Source organism: Scatophagus argus, chromosome 11, assembly GCF_020382885.2.
Source record: "Scatophagus argus isolate fScaArg1 chromosome 11, fScaArg1.pri, whole genome shotgun sequence".
NCBI lineage: Eukaryota > Metazoa > Chordata > Actinopteri > Scatophagidae > Scatophagus > Scatophagus argus.
Genome location: NC_058503.1, coordinates 2,092,365 through 2,118,486, shown reverse-complemented (window position 1 = coordinate 2,118,486; position 26,122 = coordinate 2,092,365). Strand labels below are relative to the sequence as shown.

The 26,122-nt window shown below is 44.7% G+C and overlaps 1 protein-coding gene across 1 annotated transcript; it reads right to left on the bottom strand.

Annotated features, from left to right (window-relative positions):
- Nucleotides 1-146: 146 nt before the first annotated feature.
- Nucleotides 147-18,529, bottom strand: LOC124067371 (protein NLRC3-like). Its single transcript, XM_046404679.1, has 12 exons — nucleotides 18,466-18,529; nucleotides 17,883-18,156; nucleotides 16,219-16,321; nucleotides 15,990-16,106; nucleotides 15,141-15,254; nucleotides 14,650-14,728; nucleotides 14,338-14,566; nucleotides 12,459-14,259; nucleotides 11,639-11,812; nucleotides 11,359-11,532; nucleotides 1,432-1,478; nucleotides 147-1,196 (listed from the first exon to the last, which is right to left on the bottom strand). Exons 3-12 carry the CDS (start codon nucleotides 16,305-16,307, stop codon nucleotides 658-660), a joined length of 3,363 nt encoding a protein of 1,120 aa, XP_046260635.1. The 5' UTR covers nucleotides 16,308-16,321; nucleotides 17,883-18,156; nucleotides 18,466-18,529; the 3' UTR covers nucleotides 147-657.
- Between the last annotated feature and the right edge of the window lie 7,593 nt (nucleotides 18,530-26,122).

Sequence of the window (26,122 nt, the reverse complement as noted above, 5' to 3'; positions counted from 1 at the left end):
GCAACTACAGACACACAGCGACTGATTCCACTGCAACACTACACTTCCTGTTACATCACCCAAAGAATGATGGGAAGTGTAGTGCTAAAAACGTCTCATTCAGCAGCAGAAGTGAAGAAGAAAGACAAAATGCATGAAAATGAGCATTTTGATGTTTTACAATATGAGTTTATTTTTGACGGAAGTGTCAGAATGTCTCATCAACATGTTTCTTATATCCCTGGAACACTGACACTCACCTCCATCCATTCATATACACAGATTTACTGTGGAAATGACTCTGAAGGATTTCTGACAGCTTTCAACCTTCCCAGGATCAATTACACACCAATAACATCAACATTAATATCAAAGTGATCAGGAAAAAATCTTTAGATGATGTGAGAGTCTGGAACCTGATTTTTTTGGATAAACATGCTTATTTATGTGAGAAATCAGTTCAGATTGTAAAGTACAGAAAACATCAAACTAAAATCTTTGTTACAAAACCTGAATGAAAACACATTTAAAAGGATTTCAAGTTATTTCAAACTGTGTGTGTGCAGTGCAGTCAGCAAATACACTAAATTCAAACACTTTGTTGTGATAACGAGTCAGTGTGCCTCACAAAAAGTGTGTGTGTGTGTGTGTTTCTCCAACAGGAGGAGACTCTCCCTCCTACACTGAACACAGAGACACTGAGGAGGAACCGAATGGCCGGAGCCCAAATCCAGCATAAAGAGGTTCAGTGAATGTGGTGTTGAAGGTGTGGAGGTGGATCAGTGTGTCAGAGGAGACTCTGTAGAAGGACAGAATGCCAGCAGGACAGTCCACATACACTGCAACTCTGTGAGAGACGGAGGAGGAGGAGGGGAGGACTGTTCTTATGTTATTGTGCCAGACAGAGAAACGATCATCATCAGAGCACATCAGACTCCAGGACTGATTATTCCCTCCAAACACACAGTCAGCAGTGTCTCCTTTCCTTCTGATTCCTCTGTAAGTCACTGATATATAAACTGCTTCCCTCCACTCGACCTCCCAGTAGCAGCGACCAGTCAGACCAGTTCTACACAGCAGCTGAGGGCAGCAGTCAAACCTCTCTGGATGATCAGGATGAGGCTGCTTCTCTCTCACTGCTGTCACCTTCCTGTTGTTGTCAGACAGTTTGAAGTTTGTGTTTACTGTGTTTGTGTTCACTGTGAGTTCACAGGCATCTGATGGAGACAACAAGACACAATACAGCAGCAGTTTATCATCTAACACACCTGATGGCTTCATTTGTTGCTTCATTAACAGACTGACTGTTCATTAGATCAAAACTTCACAGTGACTCATCTTGTTGGATCTTCTGTCAAACTGAGAGCTGAATGCAGATACACAAGCTTTAGACTGAAACTACTTTAACATGTGCTGCCTTGTTTTCATCAATCAAAGTCAACACACACTTACACTTCCTCAGACCAGGTTTCAGCCTCTGCTGTCCACCATGTTCCACCCTGGAGGAAGAAACAAAGTCAGAATGAACCTTCAGAAGCTTCATCAACCTTCACTCAGATCCACCATGAAGACAAAACAGCTTCATACACAGACTCAGTTCAACTTGACATCAAACATTCAGAAGAAAACAACAAGAGAAGAAGAAACCAGCTGACATCCACTTTTCTGACTGTGACTCACATGTGATGAAGCTCCCAAACTGTGTGTCACGTCCTGGTTCTGTTTTTTGATTTTGGAGTCCACGTGCCATGTTTCATGTTTGTCTCTCATGTGTTTTCATGTTTTATGTTCAAGGTTTCTCTCACATCCTGGTTCTCTGTCTTTTGGTTTTTGAGTCCTTGTGTCATGTTCCATGTGTGTCTTGTGTTTCCATGTATTGTGTTCAAGGTTTTTGTCATGTCCTGTTGAGTCGGTCTTAAGACAGCCTTTAACTCACTCTTAGATTCAATAGGTTTCCTTCAGATAGTAAATGAACCAACACACTCTCATAATCACACCCTCGATCTGGTTCTCACCTATGGCCTAGAAACTAAGAACTGTCACACCGCGGTGAGGTCTTGTCTTGGGTTTATGTCTCGTCTCTTCCTGTTTTATTTTGAAAAGTAACTCTCCTCTCGTTTCAGGTCACTTGCCCTTCCTCTTGTCTCCAGTCTGATTGTCTTCCCAACCACCTGATTGTTTCCACCTGGTCCCCATTATCCTCATGTGTTCAAATAGTCTGCGTTTCCCTTGTCTTGTGCCAGTGTGTTTCGTTCCTCATGTTCACACCAGTGCTCGTCCATGCCACAGCCTGTGTATGTATGTTCCTCGTATCTCGTTATATTCTAGCCTCTGAAACAGAGTGAATTTTTGTTGTAAATTTCAAAGTTCAGGTTTTGCCTTAGAGAGTTGTTTGTTTATGTTCTTTGGTTTTTCCTCCTCTATTGGAGTGATTTTCAGTTTTATTTCTGTTTGTTTTCTCAGATAGATTTCCTCTTTTAAGAGTGATTTTTAGTTCTTAGTAGTTTTTCTCTAGATAGTTATCCTCTTCTTAGAGTGAATTTTTTGTTCTTTGAAGTTTTTGTTTTCCCTTCTTAGTTTTCCTCCTGTTGGAGTGATTTTCTGTTTTACTAGTCTATAGCACTCTAGCCTAGTTAGATCCTCGTGTCCAAGATTAAGTTTCATAGCCTCTTGCTTTTCCTGTAGCTCTGTGAGAGGTTGGATTGGGGTCTTGCTTTGAGAAATAAACTCATTATTTTCTCACAATCTCTGCGCCTGAGTCCTGTGTAAGCCGAATCCTGACAGTACACACTGGCCAAGGATGGACTCAGCAGAGACACCTCAGACCCCCACGGAGATGCCGCAGGTGGCTGTGGCTCTGCGGGAACAGGAAGCTCGCCTTAACCGCCAGGAGGAATTCCAGTCAGCCTTGGCATCGCATATCAGTATCCTGTCTAGCCGAGTTAACGAACTCCTCGACCAGTTGACTAAACCTCCGACTGCCACACAAGCTCCTGTGCTTCCCGCAGCCCCCTCTCCAGCACCTTCAGCTCCCGTGCTGGGAACTGGTATCAGACTGACCTCCCCCGAGCGGTACTCGGGAGAGGCAAAGAAATGTAAGCCATTTTTAATTGACTGCTCCATTCATTATGAACACTCTCCACACGCTTTTCCCACAGACCGCTCCAAGATAGCGTTTATGATCTCTCACCTGTCGGGGCGTGCCCGGGCCTGGGCCACGGCAGAGTGGGCTCGGGATTCTCCTCTCTGCAGTTCTCTCCCAGACTTCCAGGATGCTCTACTAAGGATCTTCGACCCCGTCTCTGGGGATCGTGAAAAGGCTCGAGAGCTGACTGGCTTAAGACAAGGTACTAAATCAGTCGGCGATTATGCCATTCACTTCCGCACTCTGGCAGCGGAAAGTGGGTGGAATTCCACTGCCCTTTACGATGTGTTCCTGAAGGGGCTGGCGCCGTCCATTCAGGAGATGTTGGTACCCCTGGACCTGCCGGCGGATTTGGATTCACTCATTGCCCTTGCCATCCGAACCGACAATCCCCTCTGGGAGCTAAATACTCTGCGGCCGAGCGGGACGACGGACAGAATAAGTTTCCCTCGCTCTCAAACCACAGCCGGGTTTTCTGATCTCCGACCTCCTTCGCCATCCCCCTCCCACTCCCACATTACGGGAGGGGAAGAACCCATGCAGCTGGGAAGAGCTAGTCTCACGCCGGAGGAGCGGCGGCGTCGGCAGCAGGAGGGTCGCTGCTTTTACTGTGGAGAGTTGGGCCATCTCGTTGCTGCCTGCCGGGCTAAGAAACCCAAGGCGGTGAGTCAAGTTTCGGACACCGGCGTGCAGCGTAGCCTCACGCCAGTCAGGTTAGTACATCGGGATTTTGACTCTGAACTTCATGCTCTTGTTGATTCAGGAGCTGACGAGAGCTTAATGGACATGGGTTTAGTTCAGAAGATCGGCCTCCAAACCGAACCTTTAGCTAACCCATTCAGGGCCAGTGCCCTGGATGGAAAAGAACTGTTCATGATCACTCACAAGACCGAGTCTCTGGAACTCAATATTCTTGGGCATAAAGAACTCATGAGCTTTTATGTGTTCAAGTCACCATCTCAAGCGCTGGTGTTGGGTTATCCTTGGCTAATTAAACATAACCCACATATTGACTGGAGATCAGGACAGATTTTGGGTTGGGGAAAAGATTGTGGGGATCTCTGTTTGGGTTCCCTGATTCCTAAAAGCACTGAAACCAAGATTAATGCTGTCTCTACTAATTCTGTCTCAGACCCTGATTACCCAGACCTAAGCGCCGTGCCGACCTGCTACCACCAGCTCAAGGAGGTATTTAGTAAAACCAAGGCCATGTCACTCCCACCTCATCGTCCATATGATTGCGCTATTGACCTGATTCCTGGGTTTACCATCCCCAAAGGATGCCTGTACTCCGTTTCCGGTCCTGAAAAGGAGGCGATGAAGGAGTACATCCAGACCTCTCTAAAGGCAGGGCTTATCCGCCCTTCATCTTCGCCAGCAGGAGCAGGTTTTTTCTTTGTGGAGAAGAAGGATGGGTCCCTGAGGCCGTGTATAGATTATAGCCCTCTTAATGAGATCACAATAAAGAACCGGTACCCTCTACCTCTCATGAGCTCTGTTTTTGACCAGATTCAACAGGCAAACATTTTCACAAAGCTAGACCTTCGTAATGCTTATCATTTAGTCAGAATTAGAGAGGGAGACGAGTGGAAAACTGGCTTCAACACACCTAGTGGACATTATGAGTACCTTGTCATGCCTTTTGGCCTAACTAACGCTCCCGCCGTGTTTCAGGCTATGATAAATGATGTGCTTCGCGACTTTCTGGACCAGTTTGTCTATGTGTATCTAGACGACATCTTGATCTATTCTAAAGATCTAGAAACGCACCAGGTTCATGTAACAAAAGTATTACAGAGACTTTTAGAGCACAAGCTGTATGTCAAGGCGGAGAAGAGTGAGTTCCATGCCAACACCATCTCCTTCCTGGGCTTCATTGTAGCCCCTGGCAAGGTGCAGATGGATCCGGCAAAGATTAGCGCGGTCGCTGACTGGCCCACACCCGATAGCCGCAAGAAGGTTCAGCAGTTTCTTGGGTTTGCTAACTTCTACAGGCGGTTTATCCGAGGTTTCAGCGCTATAGCCGCTCCGCTGCATGCTCTAACGTCTTCTAAGGTTCGATTCCAGTGGTCTCCCGAAGCCGAGTCAGCGTTTCAGAACCTCAAACACCGCTTCACCTCGGCACCCATTCTTGCTATGCCCGATCCGCAGCGACAGTTCGTGGTGGAGGTGGACGCTTCCAATGAGGGCATCGGGGCTGTACTCTCCCAGAGGTCAGAGCATGATGAAAAGATGCACCCCTGCGCCTTTCTGTCTAGGAGGCTCTCCAAGGCAGAGCGAAATTACGACGTGGGCAACAAAGAGCTACTGGCGGTCAAGCAGGCTTTGGAGGAGTGGTGACACTGGCTGGAGGGAGCCAGTCATCCATTCATTGTCTGGACAGATCACAAGAATTTAGAGTACATACGGGGAGCCAAGAGACTAAATTCTCGCCAGGCCAGGTGGGCGCTTTTCTTTAACCGTTTTAACTTTACTCTCTCTTACAGGCCGGGGTCCCGGAACATCAAGCCAGACGCCTTATCTCGGCTGTATGACCCCGAACCTGTTGCCAAGGATCCTGACACCATCCTTCCACGGTCCTGTGTGGTTGGATCAGTCACTTGGCAAATAGAGAAGGAGGTAGAGCAGGCCAACGGTGTAGCTCCCCCACCCAGTGGATGTCCTAATAATAAGCTGTTTGTCCCAGCCGACTTACGTTCACGGGTGATACATTGGGCTCACACCTCTCTGCTCTCTTGTCACCCGGGGGTACGACGGACGCTGTTCGTCATCTCCCGGAGGTTCTGGTGGCCGTCTATGGTGGCGGAGGTCCGGGAGTATGTTGGTGCTTGCTCAGTCTGCGCACGCAACAAGACGTCTACTGGACTAACCCATGGGACTCCTACAACCTCTGCCCATCCCATCTAGACCATGGTCAGAAATTTCATTAGACTTTGTTACAGGACTCCCGATCTCTCAGGGTAACACCTCGGTGCTCACAGTTGTGGACAGGTTCTCCAAGATGGTCAGATTTATTGCCCTACCCAAGCTACCGTCTGCAAAGGAGACAGCCGAGGTTATGATGAACCATGTTTTTAGGATCCACGGGTTTCCTAGGGACATCGTATCTGACCGGGGGCCCCAGTTCGTGTCCTGCTTCTGGAAAGAGTTTTGCCGGCTCATCGGAGCTAATGCAAGTCTGACCTCTGGATATCACCCGGAAGCCAACGGTCAGACTGAGCGCCTTAACCAGCAGCTTGAAACCGGCCTCCGCTGCCTTGTGTCCCAGAATCCCTCAACATGGAGCAAACACCTGGTCTGGGTTGAGTATGCGCATAATTCCCTTCCCACCTCAGCCACGGGTTTAACTCCCTTTAAATGTGTTTTTGGTTATGACCCTCCTCTGTTCCCAGACAACGAATCTGAGGTGTCGGTTCCATCCGCTTTCGCTCTGCTGCGCCGGTGCCGGCGAATCTGGGCAGCCGCCAGGCAAGTCCTGATCCGTCAGGGGGATCGGGTCAAGAAGGCGGCCGACCGCAGGAGGAGACCCGCTCCTGTCTACCAGCCAGGCCAGAAGGTTTGGCTCTCTGCCCGAGACCTCAACCTGAATGTATCGTCAAAGAAGCTGGCTCCGCGGTTCGTGGGTCCGTTTCCCGTCGCCCACGTTGTCAACCCTGCGGCTATTCGTCTTCGCCTACCTCGGTCCCTGCGGATTCATCCCACGTTCCACGTCAGCCAGGTCAAACCCGTCCGGGAGAGCCCTTTGGTACCTGCGGCCCCTCAACCTCCCCCTCCGGAGATCGTGGATGGTGGGCCAGTGTACCGGGTTAAGCGGTTGCTGGCTAGTCGAAAACGGGGCCGCGGTACGCAGTATTTGGTTGATTGGGAGGGCTACGGTCCGGAAGATCGGCTATGGGTTCCCTCCCGCCACATTATTGACAAGACACTCATCACTGACTTTCATCATGACCATCCTGGTCAGCCCGGGCCGTCAGGAGTCGGCCCTGGGGGGGGGGGGGGGGTACTGTCACACCGCGGTGAGGTCTTGTCTTGGGTTTATGTCTCGTCTCTTCCTGTTTTATTTTGAAAAGTAACTCTCCTCTCGTTTCAGGTCACTTGCCCTTCCTCTTGTCTCCAGTCTGATTGTCTTCCCAACCACCTGATTGTTTCCACCTGGTCCCCATTATCCTCATGTGTTCAAATAGTCTGCGTTTCCCTTGTCTTGTGCCAGTGTGTTTCGTTCCTCATGTTCACACCAGCGCTCGTCCATGCCACAGCCTGTGTATGTATGTTCCTCGTATCTCGTTATATTCTAGCCTCTGAAACAGTGAATTTTTGTTGTAAATTTCAAAGTTCAGGTTTTGCCTTAGAGAGTTGTTTGTTTATGTTCTTTGGTTTTTCCTCCTCTATTGGAGTGATTTTCAGTTTTATTTCTGTTTGTTTTCTCAGATAGATTTCCTCTTTTAAGAGTGATTTTTAGTTCTTAGTAGTTTTTCTCTAGATAGTTATCCTCTTCTTAGAGTGAATTTTTTGTTCTTTGAAGTTTTTGTTTTCCCTTCTTAGTTTTCCTCCTGTTGGAGTGATTTTCTGTTTTACTAGTCTATAGCACTCTAGCCTAGTTAGATCCTCGTGTCCAAGATTAAGTTTCATAGCCTCTTGCTTTTCCTGTAGCTCTGTGAGAGGTTGGATTGGGGTCTTGCTTTGAGAAATAAACTCATTATTTTCTCACAATCTCTGCGCCTGAGTCCTGTGTAAGCCGAATCCTGACAAGAACCTGTTAGCTGTCCCTCAAAACCCTCTCCTTTCAGACCATTCACTTGTAGTTTTTGAACTAACTCTAGAAGACTTTACAGCACACAACAAAAAGGTCTACTACACCAGATGCCTCTCTGAAGATAGTGTAGACAGATTTAGGGATGCAATCCCATCACAGCTCCCCTCAGCTCCATGTGCCAGTACAACAGACCGTACTGATTTAAACGTTACTCCTGGAGAAATTGATTCTTTTGTTAATAACACTGCAGCCACGTTGCACACAGTTTTAGATATGGTTGCTCCACTGAGAAAGAAGGTTACAAATCATAGGAGGCTTGCTCCTTGGTATAATTCAAATATACGAAGACTGAAGCAAGAGGAAGTGGCACTCCTCCAAATCAGCTGAATCCCAGAGGGCCTGGAAAGATAGTCTATTGACATACAAAAAGGCCCTTCGTAAAGCCAGAACAGCTTATCATTCATCGTTAATAGAGCAAAACAAGAACAACCCACGTTTCCTCTTTAACACTGTAGCCAGGCTGACCAAGAGTCACAGCTCTGTTGAGCCTTGTATTCCTGTAGCTCTTAGTAGTGAAGACTTCATGAGTTTCTTCACCAATAAAATCAATAATATTAGAGAAAAAATCAATAAAGATCTCCCCACAATAGCCAACATACTGCCAGAAACTTCTTTTAATCCTACTCCATGTCTGGACAGCTTCCTGCCCATAGACCTCCCTGAGCTGGCAGCATTAATAAATCTAACCCACCTACATGTCTCTTAGACCCCATCCCAACTAAGCTCCTCAAGGACGTCTTTCCCTTGATTGGTGTTTCCTTCTTAGATCAGATCAACTTGTCTTTAACAACAGGTTATGTACCACAGGCGTTTAAAGCTGCTGTTATCAGACCTTTGCTTAAAAAACCTTCATTTGACCCAGACACCTTAGCAAACTATAGGCCGATATCCAACCTCCCGTGTTTATCTAAAATACTTGAAAGAGTGGTTGCAAATCAGTTAACTGATCACCTACACAGGAACAGTCTGTTTGAAGTGTTTCAGTCTGGTTTCAGAGCCCATCACAACACAGAGACAGCACTGGTTAAAGTCACAAATGACCTCCTCATGGCATCAGACCGCGGGCTTGTCTCCATACTTGTTCTACTGGATCCCAGTGCTGCTTTCGACACTGTAGATCACAGCATTTTATTACACAGATTATAACATGAGACTAGGATCACAGGGACTGCGCTACGCTGGTTTAAATCATATTTATCAGATAGATTTCACTTTGTTCATGTTAATGATGTTTCCTCTTCATATATAAGGGTTAACCTCGGTGTTCCACAGGGTTCAGTGCTTGGGCCGATCCTGTTCACTTTATACATGCTCCCTCTAGGAAATATTATTCAGAAACATGGCATAAACTTTCATTGTTATGCTGATGACACTCAGCTGTACTTATCCTTAAAGCCTGAAGAAACAGAGCTGTTAGCCAGACTCCAGGCATGTCTTAAGGACATAAAGGACTGGATGACCTCCAATTGTTTATTATTAAACTCAGACAAAACTGAGGTCATTGTTCTAGGCCCCAAACATCTTAGAACTAGAATAGCTGATAATACTCTCTCTCTGGATGTCATTACTTTGGCCTTCAGTACGACTGCGAAGAACCTCGGCGTTATCTTCAATCAGAACGTCATCAATCATTTATTCATCACATTAAACAGACCTCTAAGACCGCCTTCTTTCACCTCCGTAATATTGCTAAGATTAGGAGCGTCCTCTCTCAGAGTGATGCTGAAAAACTTGTCCATGCTTTTGTTACTTCTAGGCTGGACTACTGCAACTCACTATTGTCAGGATGTCCAAATTACTCTATTAATAGCCTAGAGCTGATCCAGAATGCAGCAGCTAGAGTTTTAACAGGAATCAGTAAAAGGGATCACATCTCCCCCATCTTAGCTTCTCTTCACTGGCTTCCGGTAAAATTCAGAATAGACTTTAAAATTCTCCTACTTACATATAAGGCCCTAAATGGACTAGCCCCATCATACCTGCAGGATCTAATAGTCCCATATATTCCCAATAGATCACTCAGATCACAGAGTGCAGGTTTACTTGCAGTTCCCAGAATTCATAAAAGTAGAACGGGAGGACGAGCCTTTAGCTATCAGCAACCCCTGCTGTGGAACCAGTTGCCATCTGGGTTTGACAGGCAGACACCACCTCCACTTTTAAGACTAAACTTAAAACCTTTCTGTTTAGTAAAGCATATAGTTAGCACCAAATAAAGTGTGTAGGGCTGGTAGGCATAGTTTCACTCACCTCATGATCTATAGCCACAGGTAGAATAGGTCTGACTAACTGTTAATCTTTAATCTCTATCATAGCTAAGCTGCTATAGGCCTATGCTGCCGGGGGACACAAACGTGATCCACCAAGCAGTTTCCCCTCCTCCTTTTCCTCTTCTTCCTCTCCCCTCGTCAGATTAACATACAATTCATTATTTTATGTCACTAACTGTGTGTCCAGTTCTCCTCGTAGTCTTGTGTCTCTCCCTCCCTTTCTCTCTCTCTCTCTCTCTCTGTATCTTTCTGCAGGTATCTCTCCACCCAGATCTTCATGTTGAACTGCATCCCTATGACCAACCCAATGTCTACTGTTGACATCTGCCTGTCATTTTTCTGTGCACTGACTATCGGCGGGGTGGTTCTCCCTTGTGGGTCGGGTCCTGCTCAGGGTTTCCTCCTGTTGGGGGGGGGGTCCCTTGCTACTGACTGCTTGCTCGGGGTTCAGGCGCTAGGTCTCTGTGGAGCGTCTGGAGGCGATCTTGATTGTATAGGGTGCTATATAAATGAATTGAACTGAATTGAATTGATATGATAGTGGTTTTCAACAGAACATGAAAAATACATGAATGATACAGCATTTCATTATAATTTCATTATTATAACGTCAGTCTTGTGAAATGTTAAAATCATATTGAGGTGGTATGGAAAGTGAAACTGAACGGATGGATGACATGAAAATTTAAAATTTTTATAAGTTGAGATTTTGTTTTACTTGTCTTTTTAGTAATGTTGTTCTCATGTTGTTCACTGCACCATCCATCAACTGCACGTCTGCCCGTCCTGGGTGAGGGATCCCTCCTCTGTTGCTCACCCTGAGGTTTCTTCCATTTTTTCCTGTTAAAGGTTTTTCTGGGAGTTTTTCCTTAGTCGATGTGAGGGTCGAAGGGCAGAGGATGTTGCTATGATGTTATGTAAAGCCTGTTGAGACTAACTGCTTGTAAAAATGGGCTATATAAATTAAGTTGTCTTGTCTTGTCTTGATATTAGTTAGGAGGTCAGTCTCAGTGGGGACAGGGACTCTCAGCACATCAGTTACTGTCTTCACTGTTATCAGCAGTGCTGCTGGTCCACACTGTGAACCAACAGTCCCCAGCTTGTCACTGTGACAGACAAACTGTGTGTGAGCTCTTGTTGTCTGTTCATACCTGAGAGTGTCCAGTCTCCAGTGTGGATCCTCCAGTCCAGCAGAGAGCAGCTCCACTCCTGAGTCTCCTGGATGATTGTAGCTCAGGTCCAGCTCTCTCAGATGGGAGGGGTTGGATCTCAGAGCTGAGGCCAGAGAAGTACAGCCTTCCTGTGTGATCATACAACCTGACAACCTGGAGACACACACACACAGTTTGGTGGCTGTCATCAGTGATATCAGCATGTATATGTTCAACAAAACTGACATGGACATCTGTTAAACAGAAGCTGAATCCTGACCTGAGAGTCTCCAGCTGACAGTTTGGACTCTTCAGTCCAGCAGACAGCAGCTTCACTCCTGAATCCTGCAGGTCGTTGTTACTCAGGTCCAGCTCTCTCAGACTAGAGGACTGGGAGCTGAGAACTGAGGACAGAGCTCCACAGCTTCTCCCTGACAGATTACAGCCACTCAGCCTAAACAAAACATACAGGACATATAAGAAAACATTTCATTGTATATTTGATATGACTCACACTGGAAGTTGAAATTGAAGAAACAGTTTATGTCACGTTGAAGTTTCAGTTAGTTAGTTTTCAGTTTTATTTTCTAGTTTGTCTCCTCTTGTGTCTTGTTTAGCTTGTCATTTCCTGTCTTTGTCCGTTTTCCCTCCTTTTTTGACAGTTTGCTCCTCCCTGATTAGTTTCACCTGTGTCTCGTTACATCACCTATATACACCTGTGCTGTCCTTGTGTTTGTTGTGGATTTGCTGTGTTTCTCTGAGTTCCCTGGCAAACCCTACGTTCTCTGTTTTCTGGTGGTCTCAGTGTTGCTTATGGTTTCTGGATCTTCTTTGTTTGGACCATTTTTACCAGGACTCACAGTCGCCTTTTGTTTGCCTGCTTCTGTTTCATTAAAGTTCCCTTTGTTCACCTCAACTCTGGTGTCAGGGTCTGCACTTTGGGTCCTGGTCTTTGATGTGATTCTAACAGTTTGCAGGTTTTTCAACTGATCAACCTATCAACTACATTTTTCGACTCTTATTTGACCAAAACGCATATTATTTGAGAACAACCCGTCACATGTGATCCAGTCAGAATCTGCAGTTCTGTGTTCACTTACAGAGCTTTGTTGGAGGCTTTGACCACTGGCAGCAGCCTCAGAAGAGCCTCCTCTGAAGCAGAGTATTTCTTCAGGTCAAACACGTCCAGATCTTCTTCTGATGACAGTAAGATGAAGCCCAGAGCTGACCACTGAGCAGGAGACAGTTTATCTGTGGAGAGACTTACTGACCTCAGGGACTGTTGGATCTCCTCCACCAGAGAGCCATCATTCAGTTCATTCAGACAGTGGAACAGATTGATGCTCCTCTCTGGAGACAGATTCTCACCAAGCTTCTTCTTGAGGTAACTGACTGTTTCCTGATTGGTCTGTGAGATACTTCCTGTGTGCTTCATCAGACCTCGTAGAAGAGTCTGATTGGTCTGAAGTGAAAGACCCAGGAGGAAGCGGAGGAACAAGTCCAGGTGTCCATTTGGACTCTGCAAAGCCTCATCCACAGCACTCTGGTGCAGATGAGTTAGTTTTGAGTCATTTCTCAACAGTTTAAAACACTTGAATGTTGATGATTCTTCAGCCAGCAGGTTGACACCAGATTTGTTGAATGTCTGGTGGACATGAAGAGCAGCCAGAAACTCCTGAACGCTCAGATGGATGAAGCAGAACACCTTGTCCTGGTACAGTCCTCTCTCCTCTTTAAAGATCTGGGTGAACACTCCTGAGTACACTGAGGCTGCCCTGATATCGATGCCACAGTCTGTCAGGTCTGATTCATAGAAGATCAGGTTGCCTTTCTGCAACTGCTCAAAAGCCAGTTTTCCCAGTGACTCAATCATCATCCTGCTGTCTGGACTCCACTGTGGACCTGTCCCATCTCCTCCATCATACTTGATGTTCTTCACTTTGGACTGAACCACCAGGAAGTGGATGTACATCTCAGTCAGGGTCTTGGGCAGCTCTCCTCCCTCTCTGGTCTTCAACACATCCTTCAGAACTGTAGCAGTGATCCAGCAGAAGACTGGGATGTGGCACATGATGTGGAGGCTTCGTGATGTCTTGATGTGGGAGATGATTCTGCTGGCCTGCTCCTCATCTCTGGATCTCTTTCTGAAGTACTCCTCCTTCTGTGGGTCAGTGAACCCTCTGACCTCTGTCACCATGTCAACACACTCAGGAGGGATCTGATTGGCTGCTGCAGGTCGTGTGGTTATCCAGAGGCGAGCAGAGGGAAGCAGATTCCCCCTGATGAGGTTTGTCAGCAGCACATCCACTGAGGTGGACTCTGTGACATCAGTCAGGATCTCACTGTTGTGGAAGTCCAGAGGAAGTCGACACTCATCCAGACCGTCAAAGATGAACACAACCTGGAACTCTTCAAACCTGCAGATTCCTGCTTCTTTGGTTTCAGTGAAGAAGTCATGAACAAGTTCCACCAAGCTGAACTTTTTCTCTCTCAGCACATTGAGCTCCCTGAAAGTGAATGGAAATGTGAAGTGGACGTCCTGGTTGACTTTGTCTTCAGCCCAGTCCAGAGTGAACTTCTGTGTTAAGACTGTTTTCCCAATGCCAGCCACTCCCTTTGTCATCACTGTTCTGATTGGTCCATCTCTTCCAGGTGAGGCTTTAAAGATGTCATCTTGTCTGATTGTTGTTTCTGGTCTTTTGGTTTTGCTGGATGCTGTTTCAATCTGTCTGACCTCATGTTCTTCATTGACCTCTGCAGTCCCTCCCTCTGTGATGTAGAGCTCTGTGTAGATCTGATTCAGGAGGGTCGGGTTTCCTGCTTTAGCAGTCCCCTCAAACACACACTCATACTTCTTCTTCAGCTTAGATTTGAGCTGACGACAAACTGCAGCAACAGTTCCTGAATGAAAACACAACAAATCAGTGAGTGGATGTTGGTGTTAATGTGAGCAAAGTGGAGTGTGGAAAATCCTCTTACTGCTGTGCAGACGGTCAGCCAGCTCCTCCTGCTTCATTCTCCTCAGGAAGTGCAGTGTGATCTTCAGAAATGCGTCTCTGCTGCTGCTCCTCTGCTCTTCATCCTCACCATCCAACACCTCCTCATCCTCACTCTGCCTCTCTAAGCTTTCTGGGTAATCTGGACTCAGAACCTTCCGGAACTTCTTCAGCTCGTTCTTCACAAAAGTGACAACATTCTCCTCAAGATGCTGGAAAAGAATCAAACAAAGATAAAAACTGTGTTGATTTGATTTGGAGCTGAGCTAAAAGTTGTTGTTGGACATTTACACACCATGAATATGGAGTCCAGGTCTGCTGGATTCTGCTGGACAGACTGACCACCGAGAACATCTGACTGTTGCTGCTGAACTCTGTGGAGAAAACAGAACGTATGATGATTACACACATTTTAGCACTTGTTGCTTTTCAAGGATCAGCTGATCCAGTTTTCTGGCACCAATGAGGCCACCTTCAGGTTGATCTGAGAAGCAGCTCACTGTCACCTGCTGACAAAGTGTTTGGTTGGTCAAACCACGAGTTTCATCCAAACTTCCTGGAAAACTGATGTGTCTCTGTGGACTAAATCTCCTGCTTACAGAAAAGTGAAAAAGATACAGGAAACAAAATGAGTTTGAAAAACCTTTGCTGGAATCAGCAGACTGAGACCACCGAGCAGCTGCCTTACAGTAACTTTGTTGAGACCAACTGGTAGATCTTTTTGTGGACTGACTTGATAGAAGGAGAAGCTGCACAACATCAAACTCGTCTACTTTAAACTCTTACCTTCCTTCAGCAGAGTCGTGTCCACCTCTGAAGTCAAGAGGTTCAATGATGGACCCGTCACTCTTCATGGACACACAGCTGGGTCCAGGAGAGTCTGCTGTCTGCTGGTCCACACTGATAGAAACACACAGACAAACTAATGCGCATCTCAAACCTTCACTTTGATGGTCAAGCTGGAGACAAAACATTCAAAGCTCTGCCGACTCCTGGAGATGTGAGCATCTCAGTGAAGGTCAGAGAGAGGAAGAGGAGGGAACAGGAGCTCTCCAGGGAGACATGACAAAGGCAGGAGGACAGCAGGACAGGAGAGGATGCTCCTCTGTCTCATGAGGATTTGCAAGCCTTCATGCAGGACTGAGGGGACAGTTAATGTGCTCATCAGCAAACAGCATTTTGACTTCAGTGTGAATGTGATGACGACACACTGGAAGCCTCCCTTTGCTTTCTGATGTGGACTCTAACTGACCCTGATGTCATGTACCTCAAATGAACAGCCTGAAGGAGTCAACAGTCCAGATGTGCTATTGGCTGATTTCAATTGTTCAGCCCAGCTCTGTAGTGAGAGTGAACAACAAACTGCTCTGAATCTTTGACACTGAAAAAAACTGCTGGAAAATAAAATCCAACCTCGTCTATTTTGTTCACTTGATGAGTTGATTAGAAGGAACAATCAAAATGAAGGGACAGCATGTGGGGGGGCAGAACAAATCCATGATGGTCTCTACCTGCTCTCATGCAGCTCCTGAGTAAATATGAAGAAATATGAAGTCAATGAAGAAGAATCTGAAGCAGCCAGGATCACAGGAAGTTATGGGAAAGTTCCTGCTAACTGGGACTGTGTTGACTTACTGAGTCTCTGAAGGAAGTCGTCCTTTAAACTGTATTGGTTGACCCATGGACCAGTCACTCATGGACACACAGCTGGGTTCAGGTTCAGGACAGTCTGGTCTCTGCTGCTGATCGGGGCTTCAACACAACACACACAGAGCTTTGAGTGTGAATAATGATGGTGGAGTGATGTGAGTGCTGAGCTGTGACATGGAGAAGAGTCATGGACAGTTAGAGATCCTCATCTCACCTCTGAGCTTTGGTCTGGCTGTCATGTTCCCCACACAGAGTGGTTTTAGAGGGAGGGACTCCCTCCTCTGTCTCCTCACACTGATTCATAGCAGAGCCCACACCTTCACACAAACAGAACAACATGCTGTCAGAGCTCCAACATTCATGACAACAACGTCTCCATCACGTGTTACAAGATTTCTGCTGCTGTCCTGCTGGTGGACGTCCTGCTGTGTTTTCTGTGTTGTGGCTGTTGGATTCAGTTCCCCCCTCAGAGTACATGAACTTGGATTCAGTATCACATCCTGAGCTGAGCTGACATTTAGCTGCAGGAAGTCGCCCCCAATGTGAGGAGAGAACAGTGGAAACCAAAGCAGAACCGCCTTCAGTTCCTGTGGTGGAAAAGTCTGAACCTCAGTGATGGTCAGCATGAAGCTTGTAGCTGCAACAACTTCTCCATCATTCACACAGTTAACATCACTGGGTGGAACTGGAGTCAACATGAGGACATGAATTCATCTGACTGAAACATCATCACATCTTTGTTCTAAAACAGAAAAGAGCTTCCACTTTGGAGCTTCGATTCTCTGGAGTTTTTGTTCTCCTCTTCCACCTCTACAAGTCTTCATTACATCCACTCAAACTCCACATTTTTGATCGATTTTCTGTCCAACTTGTAATCTCAGCCCCTCAGATTCAGTGGAAACATCATCAGGAATGTGCAACACAAAGTTTGGGTTTATAGTTCAGTTCCTGAGTTTAGTGCCTGTGGCTCCATGACTATAAAGAAATAAGAAAGTCTTCATATTTGCTTTGTTCATCATATTTTTATTGTCTTGTGAAGCAGAAACTCCAGCTGAAAGCCCTGACTGAAGTTCTCTGCTGTCTTATCTTGGACTGATAGTCCTGTCCCACCACAGCAACACAAACCATATTAGCATTTCCTGACAGAGACGGTGGCGAGTGTTAAACCCAGACTGCAGGGTTCAAAGTTTCCCATCAGAAACCTCTGGGCTTCCTCACAGACACTATGGAAGTCTTTGGATTCAGTCTGTGGGTCAGGACTAAAAGGACGCTTTGCTGCTGTTGACGATGGGGGTCCACCAGTTAAAAGATTCACACTTCTGATAGCAGGAGGTTTGTGACACACATCTGCCAATCAGAAACACCAACCTGACAAAACAAACCCAGGGACCACGACACAAGCCTCCACGAGTGTCTGACATCACAACGTGAACTTTCCTAAATTTGTCTCCTGGTAAAGACAACAAGCAGCAGGAGTTCTTTGATTCACTGCTGGGTGTTTGTACCGTCAGAGAATAAACAGCTGATCGAGTTTCAATCAAAGATAAAAACCAGTTCAGGCTGTCAGACCAGTTCTGACTGTCCCTCATCTCTCAGCAGTGAAGTCAGCCTAGCTCAAGTTCTGACTTGTTTCCTGGTGCAGGTGAAATGTGAATAAACTCAACATGAAAAGGCTCATTTTGGTCCAAAAGTCACATCTCATAGACTCATTAGTGAATTCATTCATGAATATTCAGACCTACAAACAGGAAACAACAGTGTTGTCAGAATGCATCACTGCTCTCATCTACAAGTCTATTATGTAGCTCCCAACATAACGAGTGACAGCAAACAGTTTCTTCATCAAAGGTGTGTCGTGTTACCTGTCAGGGGTCTCACCTGTTCAGCTCCACATGAGATCAAACACACTTTGTTTCTTCGTCCGCAGACGCCGACAGACACTGCTGGTGTTCGTCCGACCGACAGCCGTCACATCCTCATACCTTCAAATCCAAATCCAGAAACGTCAGTCTGATGTGAGAGCAGAGAGCCAGTGTGAGCTGCAGTGCTGCCAGTCAGCAGCAGGTGGCAGTGTTACTGAAGGTCTGTCAGTCAGTCTGAACCGCAGCTGGAGACACTGACGGAGCTCCACAAAGTCCAGACTGCAGCAACACTGAAGAAGAAGAGAATCAGCTTCATTACTGGATGAGGAGGGACAAACAGTCTGTGAACTCATGTGACAAACACAAACTGCATCAACAAGCACAGAAGAAGAAGAAGATTCTTCATCGTCACATACACTCAAACTAACAGTTAACGTGTGAAAAAGACGAGTTAAAGTTACTCAAATAAACACATTACTGTTAGTGATGTCACACAGCGGATTCACATCAGTGCTTTTACTTTGAAAGGAAAATGTACTTTGGAATACTAATATGTTTAAAAACAGGTACTGCAGTACTTTAACTGCAGTCAAACTCACCTTCATGCTGTGAAGACGGGATGAAACTGATGAAACTTTCAGACAACAAATTGACTGAAACTACTAAACACACACATCTCAGTGTTTATGTGACACAACAGGAAGTTGGGCTTCACTGTAACATCTCAGAAATGATGTTCTGAACAGCCTTTTGTCTGCTGGATTCTTCAAGGTTAACAGATTTTTTGTCCTTCTGCTTCACAAAGTTAAAGTTCAAACTTTAACATCCAAGTGTAAAAACATGAAACCAGTCTGACCAGGAAGTAAAGGTCTGATTTTATATTTTCTTGACAGGACTTTGTCACCAATTAGAGGAGAATAAAAAATCATAATGAGGCCATGAGAAACATTGAGTCACATTTCACCTCATTAACTGTTTGTTGTCTCTTCACCAGTACAGAAGACGGCTCACATCAGGCTCAGTGATGAAGTAGAAGATGATGATGTTATCATGAATGATTCCACCTGATTCCCCCCACACTGGCTCACGCCCCCACCAACTCAAAGAGAACATCGGGTGAAAAGTATGTAAATTTATGTATACATTTTATTAAGATAGAAAAACACTAAAACAAACTAAACATTAACCAATTTAAAGTGCACAACCATAAATATATGCAAGATATATATTGTTTTTAAAGTGCTTTATAAATAAAGCTGAACTGAACTGAACTGAAAGAAAATGCACATTTCACATCACAAGCATAGAAAAGTACAACAAAGAAATAAAATCATTGAATATAAATAACAACAATAAAAATACAAGTCAAAATACACAAATCCCATTAGGAAAAAAGAAATCTGATGCCACCTAACTTGGCCCTCTGCGTACCAACTCGGTCCTTATGCTGTCTGTCAGAGGTGATGTCCAGTCTGCAGGGTCTGTTGAAAGCGGCTCTTCCCCAGTGGAAGATGAACTTTGTGGGGTTCAGGCATTTCTGTAGAACAGCACATTTGATTTGGCACATTATTCAAAGCACACAGCAGTCGAACAAAACATGATTTTAAGAAACAGCAAAACTGGGTTAATCACAACTAACAGGAAAAAATGTGTACAGGCAGGTAAAATTCACAGATAAAACACACTGCTACTTCTATCTTCTCACACACACACACACACACACACACACACATGACAGCAAAATACCGCCCACCTATAGGCTCCTGCTGGGGAGAAGCAGCAGCAAACTCCTCATGGCCTTCCTGAGACATGGCAGGAGATGCCATAGAAGCCATAGCAGTCGTAGAGGTGGATGGGATCTCCTGATCCTCTGCTACAGATGAGGCCTCTGTTGATGGAGACTCATCCTGGGCAGGAGGCGTCCAAAATATTTTAGCAGTGTTGCTGGAAAAGTGCATCACTGTAACCATGCATGAATGGCACACTGAAATACATTAGCTATCACTTAATGTCATTTACTATTACATGCTATTAACCTCCAGATTAACCAACGGGGAGAAATGCTTCATTGCCCAAATTCTATTAACGTTATACTGAGACAGAAAATAATGGGCGAAATGTGGGCAATGTTCGTCTTCTTAAGGCTAGCTTACTGCACGGAAAATCCTGACGGCCAAATACAGTACGCAGCGATAACCAAATGGTCACAAAGCAATGACAGCAAAGGAGCTGATGGCTTAAGTGTAGACACAGTAGCGGTTTCTCATATGGGCGAATTGGGCGGCCGCTCAGGGCGGCACTTTGCTGGGGGCGACATGGGAGGACCTCCGCTATCCAAAGACAAAGGTTCCAGGTTCGAATCCCGGTCTGGGCCCTGTGCCTGCATGGGTTTTCTCCTGGTTCTCCGGCTTCCTCCCACAATACCAAAAACATGCACATTAGGTTAATTGGCTCCTCTACATTGCCCCTAGGTGTGAGTGTGAGAGTGTGTGGTTGTTTGTCTTTGTGTGTTGGCCCTGTGATTGACTGGCGACCAGTCCAGGGTGAACCCCGCCTCTCGCCCGTAGTCAGCTGGGATAGGCTCCAGCTCCCCCGCGACCCTGGCGGATAAGCGGTATAGAAAATGGATGGATGGATGCTTTTTGATTCCATAACTGTGGAACAATTAGGAGGATCCCCGTTCCCTCTCCTCCTTATTTCAGATGGTTTGACCTCGTTGAGTGACCCCACCTCCCCCTTGCAGAGTTGCAGTAACTGCAGCGGCGCTCTCGGGGGGCGTAATTACAACGCCAGGGGGCGCCAATTATTAATTATTAATTAATAATTAATTTTTTTTTTGGTGGGCGGGGCGGAGGTCCTCACATGTCGCCCCCAGCAAAGTTGGGCGGCATGTGGCCCTGGGCGGCCGTCCAATTCCCCCATATGAGAAACCGCCACTGCAGATCAGAGAGGATTCTCAAGCAGCGATATAACACATGTGTGGCTGATCATTACTTTATTTCACTTCACATATTATAGGATCATTTTTACATTTCTATTTCGTTTTAACAACATGCTTCACATTTATTAGACAGTTGTATACTGATGTATTGTAAGAAAGTTGGTGGCTGACGTCACTTTTGGCTCTTTTCAATAGAGACATTCTGATGTGTCGGCAAGGGCTCAGATGTAAAAGAAAAATGTAATAATAAAGTGTGGATTTAATGTAGCTGCTTTAGTTTTGGGTTCCTGGTATTGCTCAGGCTGTTTCACTGAAGAGAAGACAAGAAGAGCCATCATTAATGTAATTAGCAACACCTGTGCTTTCCCTACTGTGACAAACCAAAATGTTAGACCTAATGTGACATCTGCTGTTTTCAGAGTAATCACAGTTAGACAAAAATGTTTCTATTCAGACGTGGTCTTCAGGGTCCGATGGTAATGGCCTCCCTAGGACTGATACAAACATGTTGTTCCATACTCAGGTCATGTAACAATGGAGCAGTTCATGTTAGAAAATTCAGCTGTGTTGATATTGTTGCATTAATGTTCAACCCCCCCCCCACTGAGATGTTTGGTTGACGTCTTTGCAGTTTGAGTTTGACAGTAGAAGGCTGTTTTCACATTGACCTGCTATTAGTGCATCTTGTTTTTCTTTAAATGTTTTTCATCAGATCCTTGCATATATTCCATACACTCAGTCGGTGTGGATTATTAAATAAATTAAGTCTATACAGCCCCGTCAGTGAACACAGGTTGTTTTGTTTGGTGATGGCGCCATCTAGTGTTCAACAGTATCACACTTAAGGAAGAATCTGACTATAAAATCCTTAAAAATTCCTCTTCTAGAACAGTGAATTTCAACTTGCACCATCAGTGATTATCTCATAACATGTAACAGTATAAAACTTGCTATTTTTTGTAGTCTTTTACTATTACTTTGACAGTGAAGTATAGGTCTATTTGAAGGAAAATTTGCCTATAAAACTTGCTTTTCATAAATAACATAATCAGCGCAGGACATTTGCTTGTAATGCAGTGTTTTTGTTGTTATATTTATTATAGGCAAAAACAGTCCTGAATACTTTTTGACACTGAGACACATTAAAATGAATTTTGAATGAATGAGATGTCTGTGTATATTTGATTACATTTATGTTACACGCTCTTAGTCTGAAATGAACTTATCTTAAGAATCCTCTAATCATGTACATTGCTTTTAAAAGGGATTGTAACTCTTCATGTCTGCATTTTATCTCATTCTCATTTGTGTCATTGTGTAATCATTAAATATATTGTCTTTGAACTGTTATCTACTGAGTATATCAAAAATGATTAGCAAATTTTCCCATTCTGTTTTATGTATGTTTCCCAACTCTTTTGGAATTGAACAGCATGGTAGCAACATGAACTTGTCTGTAAACCAATGGTGTCAATGTCAACCAAATCAATGAGAAATGAGGAAACATTGTCTATAAAGTGTGGACAAAACAATGAAGGATCATCCTGTGTGCTGTTGAAAGACTACCTTAGTGAACATGGAGTGGTTAGAGAGCGCCTGTGAGATATCACCTTGAACAAGAAGAAAGAGAGAAATAGAGAGACTTACAAAATTCTATGCGACAAGTTTAAGATCGCATCATCACACCTGTTCTTCTTTACATGCAAATATACTCCATGGAGCATCCTGAATGCTTGATTGTCCCCCACGCACCTGGCACACACACATAGGAACAGTGGGCGTGGGTGTGTGATCTGCAGTGGATCTGTATAGAAACAACTGCATACAGGGAGGAGAGACATTTGCTTCAAACACAAGAATTTGCTCAGGAGAAACAAATGTGTGGACATTGTTGATAATCCCTGCCATGCTGATTCATAACAGTAACAGTATAATTATTGCATGGCTTAACGTTCACTCAGCTGGTGTAAATGTATAGGAACCAACAGGACAAAGACGAGTAAGCCACCCAGGTAGCAGACTACTGTGGCCTGTTTTACAGCTAAATGTTTTTTATAGCTAGCTCCATGATTAATGGTACAGTAAACGAAGAGAAAGTATCTGCTGATAATAGGCTTTAATATGGTCCAATAAAAACAGAAAAGTAAACTGAGGCATGGGGAGACTGGAGGATTTTATAGATTAGGATGACCTGTTCCTCTGTTTCAGAGGGCTTTTTTCAAGGTCCTGAGGAGACAAGCAGACAAACCCACTTGAGAACAGCATGCACCTGACTGACCACGCTGAACATTTTACACACACACACACACACACACACACACACACACACACACACACACACACACACACACCACACACACACACACACACCACATTGGACCTCCAAAAGGCCTTTGCTCAGACTTTCTCACACCATGGTGGTGGTGTAGCATGAAGGCACGAGTTTCAGCATAGGGTCTCTTGGAGATGGACTCACATTCCTTTTCACCCTTTGCAGATTCTCCTCTGATCAAAAATGATTCTTATTTTGTTCAAGTTTATGCAGCTCTTTTATCTTACTGTCACCTCATCTTTATGCCTTTTGACATTTTGTAACAAGGCCAAATGAACTGGCATTTAAATATCACTGATAAGCCAGGAGTAAAACCCCAATTCTTTAAGAAATTCACAGGAAGTGAATGCATCTCCATTTTGAATAGAACTATGGATATTTCAGTTCAGCATTTTCTCCAGTACGTTGCCCTGTTTTTAATGAAAATCTAATAAATACAGTGTTAAAAAAAGAGAAAAGAATGACTTCAATGTTATTATCAACCTGAAAGGAATTTGGAGCCAAGCAGTAACACACAACTCACAGGAACAAGTACAGAATTGCTATGGTGCCTTCATACTTCCCATACAAACATAGGAGGGCTGCTGATCTTCTCATCTATGCAAGAAAACAAACTAGTTATTTCTCAAAAATGTCTAACAGACTGTGTTCTCACATAATTCATTTCCCAATAATCTCTAAAGCAAAGGACGACACCTATAGTACACTGCTTCAATAAAAGGAATAACGGAGTAATGTATCATGAAGTTAAAAATAAGGTAGATATATTTTAAAAATACTACATCAAAATAAATACACATCTGAAAAATAAAAATATTTGCTATATAGTCTGTGTGGAATAGAAGTGTTCAAACAGCTATTCCGATGCAGAGTCTTCCCATTTCATTCTCAGCTATTCTGTCATTCTGAGAATATACATACATGACAAATTGTTTCTTCCTTAGAATGAACACTGGTTCCACAGATACTAACAGCGAGGTGCAACTGGTGAGCCTCCTGCACTAATAGGCCTCACCAGCTGACCACATTCCACAGCTGTGTGGCTCAAGGTCCAAACACGCTCTCTCTCTCTCACAAACACACACACACACACACACCCACGCAAATTCATGCTGCCCTCATATCTGCTCAGTCAGGAACACCTTCAAGAAGTAATCAGGGGATTCAGGGGAGGCTGTGAATTTCAGCCAAATCTCAGCTACCTTCAAAGGGTTTCCATTATATAAAATGGGTGCTCAAAGTTCATTTGGAATGATGGACATTTGCTTTTTTTGGACACATAGCCTTCACCCTGGACTCATGGGATTAAAGTCTATTCTCTCAAATAGGAATACTAAAGAGGAACATTTTTCTCTTGGCCTTTTTGGGGTTCAGTGTGTTTGCACGATGGTGTAGCCGTGGTTTCCAAACATAGACAGCATAACAAGTCGACAAATCTTCTGGGTGTGAAAACTTAAGCCAGAGTGGAATGTGCATTTTTTCTAACAGCCAGCAGGGTGCACCTCCACTGGTTTCAAAAGTAAATCTGATTGTATGTAAATTCATCAGAAAATTTATGGTCGCAGTCGCTAATTTCAAGTCTTCAATACAGCATGATGTTCGTTTTGCAAATTATGCTCCCATTTAGAAAAAAAGACCATATGGCAGGGCAAGTTTTAAGGAGGGGCTACAGTGTGATTGACAAGTTGCTACCATTGTGTACCCTCAGGAGGCATAACAAAGCTTCGCCAACTCAGTCAAATGTAGTTCGTAAACCAATGGGTGGCCCCATCAACTATTTATTAACCTATACCATCTATGCTTATGCCTCCACACACACCATCACAGCCCTATCAAATGAACCCACATACTGCCTCATCAACACTACTCATCACACTTGAAACTGGATCCTATTTAACGCTATTCAGTGTATGACAGTGGATATTGTTAGAATTTTAGCCATGCTAGCACTGTTGCACTTGAGATGCAAATGTCAAACGTTTGGTGATGGCACGAATTTTCACCTGGCGCTGTCATGAAATTGACTTTTGTGGTTTTGAGTAAAATATTTCCTTCAACTATTGGATCAATTGTCATGAAAAGTGGCGCAGATATTCGTAATCTCCTCTGGATGAATTATAACATGGTGGTCATGTTTACATGTTGGTGTCAGCGCTTAGGTCAGAACACTGCCGAGGTCTACAGCCTCACAGAACTGCTAGCAAGACCGGAGGTTCCTACAACTGGAAGCTACGTGAACAAATGTGCAAACAAACATCAGATTTCAGTTTTTACCAATGAAAATTTCCTAAACTGCTTGTTAAAAAGGGAACAAATCGACAGTGAGTACAGTAAAAGAAGAAATGACTCAGTGAGAGATCTGACTGATGAATGGAAAATTCTTTGGCCTGATCCTTTGCAGATGACGTGGTGACAAACGGCGCTGCCTCACTTCCTCAGCACTAAATCTTATTTCTGATATACTGTCATACCGCAACACTATCTTTGATCTAATGCTAACTGAAAACAATACATGACTGTCACACACATGGGGGAGGAGAAACATCTCTGATTTAAAATCTGTGGCAAATCTTTCGGGATGTTGATGGAGATGTGTGTGTGCAGATTCTGTCAGGGCCTTGTTATTATGAAAAAAGACACACAAAAAGCCAGTTTTGCATCAGTTTACAATCCTTTTTATGTTCCTAAACACATACATGTGAATATGTACATGGATTTAATTTATGTTTTCTATAGCTGAGCTTTTCCACAATCTGTCCACATACTGACTAGCAACTGTCAAGGTAGGCCTCCTGCTCTAGAACTGTAATGAAGAGCCGGTACGCTATTGAGACAGCCAGGGTTCAAGTGTCTGAGTGTGCAGCAATCCACCCTGCTGATGTGTCCTTGAGCAAGACACTAAATCCCTGCCAGCTCCAGGGGCGCTGCTGTCTCCCTGACCCTGATCTCTGACCTCGCTGAAAGGGGCTCAGGAGAGAAAAGG

Coding starts and splice junctions, on each gene's coding strand:
- LOC124067371 (XM_046404679.1), bottom strand. CDS start 16,307: ATGAATCAGTGTGAGGAGACAGAGGAGGGAGTCCCTCCCTCTAAAACC. Junction 11,533..11,638: donor TGTCAGCTGGAGACTCTCAG/GTCAGGATTCAG, acceptor GTGTGTCTCCAG/GTTGTCAGGTTGTATGATCA. Junction 1,197..1,431: donor GAAACCTGGTCTGAGGAAGT/GTAAGTGTGTGT, acceptor TGTCTCCATCAG/ATGCCTGTGAACTCACAGTG.